Source organism: Sinohyriopsis cumingii, chromosome 15 (genome assembly GCF_028554795.1).
Source record: "Sinohyriopsis cumingii isolate HCF-2022 chromosome 15, ASM2855479v2, whole genome shotgun sequence".
NCBI lineage: Eukaryota > Metazoa > Mollusca > Bivalvia > Unionida > Unionidae > Sinohyriopsis > Sinohyriopsis cumingii.
In genome coordinates, this window is record NC_142975.1 from 76,017,455 (window position 1) to 76,027,944 (window position 10,490).

At 33.9% G+C, this 10,490-nt stretch overlaps 1 protein-coding gene across 4 annotated transcripts in view; it reads left to right on the forward strand.

Moving 5' to 3' along the window:
- The window catches only part of LOC149782097 (uncharacterized), a 90,674-nt gene extending 90,122 nt beyond the window's left edge, over positions 1 to 552 (forward strand). For all 4 annotated transcript variants that reach the window (XM_089933536.1, XM_089933538.1, XM_089933535.1 and 1 more), the window contains exon 13: positions 179 to 552. In XM_089933536.1, the coding sequence (XP_089789662.1) occupies positions 179 to 202 (24 nt within the window). In that variant the 3' untranslated portion in view covers positions 203 to 552. The remainder of the gene's footprint in view (positions 1 to 178) is intronic.
- Positions 553 to 10,490: the final 9,938 nt, after the last annotated feature.

Consider the following 10,490-nt stretch of genomic DNA (forward strand, 5'->3'; position numbering starts at 1 on the left):
CATTGTAGTTGTGCATGCGAAAGTTTATGATCCAGATTGCTTACTATTTCTACATTTCTAATTTCTTAAACCAAGTCAGTATAGTCATATTGCATTCTATTTATACGACAAACTTATTTCTGCTTCTGTTTCTCAGGAGTGTTAATGGTATACTTAAAGTTATTTACTTTCTTTTCAGTTGTACAAGGGCCAACATATTTAGCCCGAACCGGATCCAGATGTATGCACAAGAGAGCAATCATTTTATCAACAGACTGAATATTTCTTTCCTTTGTAGTTCTGACATATCTTAATTTCATTTTGAATTCGTGGAGTGAATACTAGGCTTTGTTAATTCATACCTCTTTGACAATTTATATTTGAAATCAGAGATATTATCTAGAAGATTAATATCCGAATCTTCAGTTGCAATACGTTCCTCTTTAGTAACTTCAATGTTCCGAGGATAGCATGTCCAAAATCTGGTTCAAATGGACCACAATCAAAATATTCTTGATATGATTCTCTAAGAAACAAAACAAAAAACAGCAAATTAAAATCTTTATCAAAATGCTTTCCTTGTCAATACTATATAATCGAATCAAATTCTTCAAAACTGACGAACTCTTTTCAACGTCCTTCGAGTTCCAGGGTGACAGAATGTTTAAAGCTTAATTCATGTATGACTTGTTGGTAAATTTAAAAAAATAAAGTTTGACCTTTGATCAGACTGGACAGATTTGTGACAGCTAACAAGCATAAAACTTTTTCGAAGCTTTAACTATAGTGTTTGAGTTAATCTTGCCGACTCACACATTATGGTCATCAAGCATTGGTTGCCGGATATTATCTGACGAAGTTTTATGAGCTAACCTAAGCATTGCTGTCACTCTCAGATTAAGGTCTCATGGTCTATTCAAAGGTGTTGAAGGAATAATTTCAACGTCATAGTGATTTTATTTCTTCTTGTTGGAAATTTGGAGAAAATGCTCATAATCAAATAATAGCCGTTTAATTCATTCTTTTCTCTTGCAACAGTTGTAAAAGTTTTCTGTCCAGACTATTCATAATTACTGAATTCTGAAGATTCGTTACACCAAAGTCACTACAGTCCGATTGCATTCCAACGCTTAAATACTCATTGCGTGGGATATGTACAACTAAACTGATTGAATGATTAACAAGAGCTATCTCTATCAACATACTCCTTTAACATATTTAAATGACACAGTTATTTTTGTTTTGCCTCCATGGAGGGCTAATGATATAATTAAAATCACTTTCCTCTTCAAGTGTGCAAGGACCTTATTATCTAGTCTGAAGATGATTCTGAGGTAAGGGTAAGAGAGCCAGAATTCTATCACCAGGCCGAGAACTCCTTTCCTTTGCGGTTTTGTCATACCTTGATTTGATTTTGGACGGAGTAGAGTGCAGATTTGTTCTTGCAGTTTCACGGACCTTTGACAACTTGTATTTAAAATTAGAAACAAAGTCGAGAAGATTAAGTTATGTCTTCATTTGAAAGGTGTTTCTCTTTTAACAACTTCAATGGTTAGTAGACATTATGTCGAAAAACCTGTTTCAAAAGGACGAAATCATAATGATCCCTGAACTGATTCCCCAGCATTAAAGCGAACACCTTCGTACCAATCTTTTCCGGGATCGAAAAAGAATAACCAAGTCCTATTTTATTATTTCAAAGTTGATGACATCTTTTTAAATGACCCTGGCTTTCAAGGTGATAGGCAGAACACTTAAATTGTTGAATGATTTATCCATTCGTAACACGCTTGGAATTTCCAGACATAAATTTGATCCCGGATCAGACTGGATAGATTTGGGTAAGGCAAACTGAGTAAAGAAAAGACTTTAACAAAGCTTTTACTGTACTATTAATATTCCTAGAATTTCTTTCTGATAATATTGTGGATGCAAACATTTTAGTCAACAAGTATTGGTTGCCTGATTTTGCCATAGTTAAGGTACCAACACTGTCTACCGGTGTTCAATGGTTCGTCAAATGCAGGAATAAATTGCAGATGAGCTTTATGTACCTTGTGATTGGATTTTCTCCCCTATTTCACAAGTTTGACAAAATCTGCAGCTTTTATAAATATCAGTTTTACTTTTTTGCCAAAATAATTGATTAAGATTTTGTGATAAGTCTTGCTGTCCCATAATGAGTGACCAGCTAAAAGAATGTCATTGACTAGACAAAAAATATCCTGTCTATACGATTTAAGAATACGATTTTGAAAGCTCTCTGATCAATCGTCACCATTATTGTCTCATAAGGACCCCATTTTTAACAAAATAAAAAACAGTTATATGTTTGGATTCATTTTTGCTAATAACACTCTGAGACAAACATGATCCTTTTGGACAAGTGATAGAGTAAAGAGAATGAGTAGTAAAATGAGGATCACTGTGATCAATAACCTTTGATTGATCCATACCAGCTGCAAAAGTGACCTCATCAAAAGCCTATCAGTAAATGTGTCAGATAAAGGAATACTCTCCTGATCAGCACCATTCTCAATGGCTTTCTGTCATAGCCCTAGTAACTGCAGAAACTGGGTATAAATCTGGGATTTCAGTTTTAATAGGATCACCTTTCTGATCCAAACAAGGATTGTCAGTTACAAGTGAATTAACCACAACCTCATCTTAAAGCTATGTCATTGTCTAATAATAAATGGGTATAGTCAATGGGAAAAGACGTAACCCTTCCAACCATCACGGGAAGTGAGATTAAGACTGATCACAAATTTACACAGTGGAAACGAACAATAACAAAGCCGCATTCTAACATATGAATAAGAACACTTTCATTAGAAGAAGACGAGAAAAAGGCAAAGAAACTGATAATAAAATCCTCTCAGAAGCTTCTGTGTCCATTAAAATGTCAATAGAGATTCGTAATAGAGATATCCTTGGCAGAATCACCAAAAAATGCTATAAAATCTGTTGACATGACTGGTTCATACTTATCCATAATGAAATTTGACTGGGGTTTCTTTGATCCAACTAACGTAGTGCTTTTCAATACAAAACGATCATGGCAACATTGTCGAGGCAACTCTTGAACACTTCAACTAATATAAGCTTGTCTGAGGTTATTGGATCAACACTACCCCTCAAATACGTGTTCTTTAGACATGGGTCTGTCCATTTTTTTTCTACGATTCCTTAACCTTTTGTTGATATACTTCAGCGACTTATTCGTTACCCTTCAAGATACATTCTTAAACCACATCATAATCAGCAATTTAGAGTAAAATGAAGAATTCACGAGCTTTGCCGATAAGTACAATTGGTGATAACAACGTTCAATGTTCACTTGACCATTTCAGGTTTTCAACAATTGTCAAAAGGTTGGAGACGAATTTGTCCACTTCTTTCTCTTTCAAATGGGGCGGTACGCTAATTTTTCTAGTAACATCAAAACCTGCACTTTTGTATGTCGTGGACGGGGCGGGAAGACGGTTATGCCAGTTCTTTTTTATCTTTTGATCTTTATTGCATTTACATTTCTTCTCTCTGCACCTTAATTTGCGTCTCTTATCTCTCTGTTTGCATTCGTATTTCTTTCTTTTGTTTTCTCTCTACCGCTGCTTTCTTTTCACTGCATTTTATTTGACTCTCTTCTCTCTATATTTGAACTTGCCTCTCCTCTTTGAGAATTTGCATCTCCCTCATTTCCGTCTGAATCTGAAGCTTTCTTTACTACATTTCCATGTGACTTTTAACTGCACTTAATTTAATTTCCAATCAATACCTAACACAGACATTTGTTCTACCAAATACTGAATCAGAATTTTCTTTATTATCTGTTTTGTTAAAGAAGCTTTCGCTTCAGAGAATTTATAATATCTGGCAAGCTCAAACAACTCGTCCTTTTTACAAGACCATAACCGTTCCTGTACAGGATTAAAAAATTAATTCTCCACTTTTAGATGTCGTTTGTGAATGCATGCTGGTTTCACCAAAGATTTGTCAAATGTATAAAATTATAATCTTTACCAATAATTGTTACAATTCCAAAACAATGTCAATTTGAATTCTCACAACAGTTTTTAATATCTCCAAAATATCTTAAAGAAATCAAGATCTTGGAATGTCCCCCAATTTATGCCACTTCTATATGGGTTTAAACTCAGTAACAGAAAGAAAAGAACATAATAAGTTTTATAAAATTCAACAAACAATTTATTTTATTTACTAGAAGACAAAATGAAAATTGAAAAGTCCTTTAATGTATTTTAAAAGAAATCCGAAAAATATATTTAAACGTTTATCACAAGTTCGAAAATATAGAATGCTTCGAATGAAGTACAATAATCTTGAACGTGTTGATGTACCAATAGTCATGATGGATCACAGTGATAGACTCTAAAATGTCTTTGAATAAATTCACAATAATTCCAAAGAAGTGTTTTAGTCCAAATTGTTAATGGCCACTTTGTAATTTCAATAAAAGTTTATTCATCTCAAATAAAGGTTTGAACTTTAAAGTTAGTAAAAAAACGGATGCCCAAAATTAAATACACACAATTCTCAGACATAACAATTGTCAGGTAGGCCAAAACCCAACCCTCAATCTCGGAAAAAGGTCAATGACATAATATAAATTAAATATGCATAACATTTTACAAGCCCATGTTACAAGTTCAACTGAAGTCTAATTAGAAGCATGGACCACAGAGTGATAACAAACAATTGTTGTTAGATAGGCACACATTTGTGGGAGACGCAGAGTCACACCATATGTGCATAAGGCACTAGATGTGCTAAAGACGTAAACATTACGCCATCCACAAAGATATGTTATTCAAAGAAAGGCAGTGATGCAAAGAACAACACAAATACCACATTATACAATCAACCCATGTTTAATATTCCTCAATGTAGATGCAGTACAGCTTAAATGATTTGACATTTCTACACAAGATGCGCTGGGGCATTTAATCCCTCTTCCTGCGGTTAAGGGATGGGTAAATACATACACATCTCAGCTTCGGAAGTAGGAGATAATCAACATCACTGATTAACGTTTAAATGGCCAAAAAGAAAATTAATTTTAAAGAGTTTGGTTATCCAATAAATGTGTGTTTATAACAATGTACATCAACTTCCTTGATATATATTTGCAGTTATTGCCGATTTCAAACATTTTTGTGCATTCCGACTTCAGTTAAAATTTTTTTCCAATAACAATTATATCATGGTTTGTTGAAAGCCGATCAAAGACTGCTCTATAATTCTATAAATGTTACGTCTCCTTTTCAGTTTATTCATTGCAAACTGAACGACCTTGATGGGAGGCACATATTTCAGCTTCCTTTGATCACATTCTTATACACGATGAGTAATCCACTGAGGCATAGACAGTTAAATTCCAAATGACAGCAAAAAAAAAAACATAAAGACTTGAATTTGCACTGATATACAAACACCGTACGTAGACCTTAAGCCAAGATGGTGATACATAATGTAAACAACAACACCTGTTGAATATACTCATTCATACAGCAGCTCGAGTCTGATGCAACAGGGCCTACTACATGTGTATGTTCAGTGACTGACTGACAATTTAATTTTAGGAAGCACTGGAGGGGGCTGATACTAGTGCTTATGTTTTCTTTATTGTTTCAAATAAACTGAGATATAGAGTAAGAAAGTTTCTTAACAAATCTCACTATTACATGTTTAATACCATGCACAATAACAGTTATGTGCAGACGTACATACACAGGAATGCAGACAATGTGGAACGGAAGCAAGTTCGTAAGATATTCAAACATACGGTAGTCATGCAGTTAAATATACATTGTCATAACTAAGAAAAGTCCTTTCGGTTATTTTAGTTCCTTGCACAGAAAGAAGCTCCAGATCTGACAATTTTCTTCGGCACATGTTATATTTAGACAGGTACATTTCATTATTTAGTCTTCACCCTATAAGTAAATTTAATAAAAACTGGCCTTGTTTAAGAGGAGTACATATGGATAATGTCAAGTGGTGCCTTTCTGTTCAGGATGTTAAATGCAGCTAGAAAATTTCAACTGTTGAAATAGACTTATACATTTTCCAGTGTATATGGTTGGAAGAGGGAGAGAAACACACTTAGATTGAAACATATCACGCCTAAAGAGTTATTTATACATAAATTGGGTAATTATTTCATTTTAGACCTACATTTCAATTATATTTATTTTTAAGGGTTTCGATGTGTGTGAAACCATCATGAAAACATTAAAGAATATTTGAAAAGACTTGACAATGGTTCAAAGATAAAGTGACATTAATGGTAACAGCGTCTCGATAGAACTTTCCTATGAAAAATGCGGACAACACTTTTGAAGACCCAATGTTTATTTTTCTGGTGGGGTCTGAGATGCTTTCAAACTAAGATATATATATTTTTTTTATATACTGCAAATCAGCTTTTAATTCATTGATATAATTGGTCTTTTTTCTAGAAATCGAGAAAGACTAATTTGTTATTGAAGGTGTATGCACGCTGAATTTTTTATCCGAAACATCTCAGACACAACAACAATCAATCCAGTGGTCATTGTGTGTATGTGTGTGCGTGTTTGTGTGTGCGTGAGTGCGTGCGAGTGTGTGTGCGTGTGTGTGGGTGTATTTCATGATGTTTTTCTGATGTTTTCATAAATCCGTATTTTTCATTCCGTAGCCGATGAACATTATATATTATTTGATCTTATTCCTCTGACATATGTAACATTTCAAGTTGGTACACGTTGATCCATATAGGAAGAAGCTTCTTGTATCATCCAGGATACCACACTCATTAGCAGCATTGTCATCAAAATCCCCGGCAGTCTCGAAAAATAGGCCACCCAGAGTTGAGATTGAGCTGCCGTTCGAACTTGACCAAACTCCGTTGGCCGCCTCGGTGGCTCCCACCCAGAAATCACAGGGACCAGAACCTGCCAAAAGTTAAGGTTTTTCTCAGCATTATTCTAATTGAAATATCTTAAACAAGTCTTTGAAATGAACTAAAACCCACGATACAGTATGCATATTATGCTTATTAAATGAATGCCAATAAATAATATGTCGTGCTGCATTATGTTTAGCTTTAATATCACAATATAAGGCTTAGCTACCATAGTGAGATATACATACTGTTTTATAATGTAAGTTTGGTCTTTATACTGCACATATAAGTAATATGTACGCCCCATCACATATGTATTTACATCATTACGTGAATAATATGAACGCCCCATCACTTCTGTATTTACACCATTACGTAGATAATATGAATGACTCGTGATATTTGTATTTACATCATTATGTGAGTCAGGGAATGTTCCATTACGTCACTATTTACACTATTATATGAATCATATGAGTGTCATATGACGTCCCTATTTACATCATTACGTGAATCATATGACTCTTCCATTGCGTCCGTATTTATATCATTATGGGAATCATATGATTCATATGATTGTCCTATGACGTCCGTATTTAAGTCATTATGGAAATCATTTCATTGTCCCACGACGTCCGTATTTAAAACATCACGTGAATCATATGAATGTTTCATGAATTTAGTATTTACATCATTACGTGAATCATATGAATATCCCACGATGTCAATATTTACGTGACCCCTATGAATGTCACATGATTTTTGTATTTACAGCATTACGTGAATCGCATGAATGTCTCATGACTTTTGTATTTACACCATTACGTGAATCACATGAATATCCCATGACTTCAGTATTTCCACAATTATATATCATACTACACAATAAATTTGTAATATCCCATGAGTTCGGTTTTACAGAACTACATAATTATATACAACACTACACAAAGTATATGAATATAATATGACCTCTTTTACAGAATCACACAGGTCTTAAGAATGTCTCATGGTTTCAATGAGCATGAAATTATATCTCTAAGATTATTAAATAATATTTATATTAATTTGATAGATATAAAAACAGATTTAAGAAAATAATTGCAGATATACAAAAATCTATCTTACCTGCACAGAGATGATAGAAATTAAGAATAGACGAAATATATTGACTGCTTTTACCCAACATGTTACCAAGGCTATAATGTCCACTGAACTATTCCGTATGAATAAATTAGGAACCACTCTAAAGTGCATTAATTTGCAACAATATAGTTTAGTAAACGCTGACATATTTAATTTATTGTGAACGTGGGCTAATTATTTAACAATAATGCATATTTTCTGAACAGGTCATTGCATTTGTAAAGTTACGTTGTTCATATTTTTATAAAACAGTGGATAGATAGATAGATATTACCTTTATTTGCGTCGGCGAATGCTCTAACCATGTCAAATGTTACTAGATCAAGTCCCAGAAGGTCTCCACCATCAGTCTGACACGCCGTTCTTGCATCTGCGAATGATTTTCCAGTGGTGAAGGCTCGGATGCAAGTACTTGATACCGGAGAAGCAGATATGTAGTTAGTAGGACACTCTGTGGCGAAATAAGTTTATATATCGTATAAAATATAATCGTGAATGGAATAAACTAATAATATATCTCTAATGTGCAGTCCTTTCTGACTAGACCAGTCTCAAATGACTTTGATCACGGTAGACTAGGCTAACGCGGATTCTATTGACACGAATGTTGGTAGGTAAGTTTCTTTTATCGGTCAGATGTACGTAATGATCCCCTAGCAAACATCTTTTATCTTCGTTGATCGGGTTAATATTGCTTTATGACAATTTCATTTGCAATGAGCATTCATATAAGATCCATTAAAAGAGGACAAACATGTGGTGCATTTATTTTTAAATATCCTTGTACAATCGTCTCACAGACAGAAAAAAGACAATAATACATAAGTAAGAGAGAATTCAAGCATATATGTATGAATGAAAAGCACTAAAGAACGAATTTTTATATAAAAAAACAAACATTTCAAAGGATAAAATGATTTAGAGAACTTACGAGGTCTCCTGGAGATCGCAGCTATGAAAACAAGAAGGATGAGGAGACCTGAAATAAAACGCAAGAAAATGATGCGTCTATGAATGATCGTATAATTAATAAGGACTATAGTCAGCTGAATAAATTGATTTTAGCGAAGAGCAACGCGTTATATAATTAATTAAGGGGGGGGGGGAATAAAATAAAACATTAAAAAACTGAACATAATGTCATTGGAATGATGACAAAATATCACGTTCCACTCTGTGATTCTCAAGACAGAGCACCTACCTATCAACGGAAAAGGAATTATTTTATTTCATAGCTAAAGACAGTACCTAAGCACTACATTGTATAATATCAACCGACATGTATAAAGACACACACGCGCATATATATATATATATATATATATATATATATATATATATATATATATATATATATATATATATATATATATATATATATATATATATATATATACAAGCCAGGGGTCTTTACTTGACCGAGTGGTATCGAACCCTGGCTCGATTCCTGCTAGAAGTCATAAGTTTATTCGAAATTTCCGAAGTCTTCCATACAACATCAGTTTAAATAAGAAAGCCCGACCTGTCCGTTCTATACATAAATTTTTCTCTTAGGAATGCAAGACCACATATCTCAGAACCTGCCAAATATCTATCAACGCTCATCTGCATCGTTTATCTTCGTTAGGTTTCCGTAACGCCAGCAGTTCCCGCTGTAGAAACTATACAACTATCCCCTAATGCAGGAAACTATTTTAGCTACTCCACCAGGCACATTTCGATAGTACTACTGCATCATAGTTGCCACCATGGCGACATAAACGGTATCTGCTGAGTTCCTTCCAACTGTAAATACTGCCACTGCAGTCACACTACCAGAGTACACCACTAGATTTTATTAGGGACTATGGTATTCCAGGGTCCTTCATTCAGCTTTGACCTGAATTGACTATTATTTCACCACGGCATAATGGAAACTCACTAATATTTCATTCAAGGACGTTTGCCCCTAGTAATTGGCTAATTATTTCGGGCCAAGGAATATTTCCATTGCACCGAACTCAATAATCAGACAAGTAATCACAAGGAATTCCTAAAAACGCAGCGCATATTCCAACTTTATTACAATATATATAGTTACAACTATCCGAGCGAAAAACCAAGAAGTTCTGTAAAACTCAACAAATAACTGATTTCTCTGGAATACAAAGTAAACATTTGAAAGAAACTTACAGCATTGTGATTTTAAACTCAAATAGTCATAAGATTTGTATCTCAAGTCCACAAGTCTAGACTTTTCCGAATGAATTCCAATTGGTGTTCTGAATGAATTCAAATTTTGAATGTGTTGATATGTCAATAACCTGAAATGGACAAATGTGCCAATAGCCTACAAGTATCACAATGATATAATTGAAAATGTCCTTGAATGAATTCACGAAAATTTCAAAATAGTGATTTAGTCCCAAATCAACGAGAACCTCATAATTTCAATGAATAATTTAAATACATAAATTAA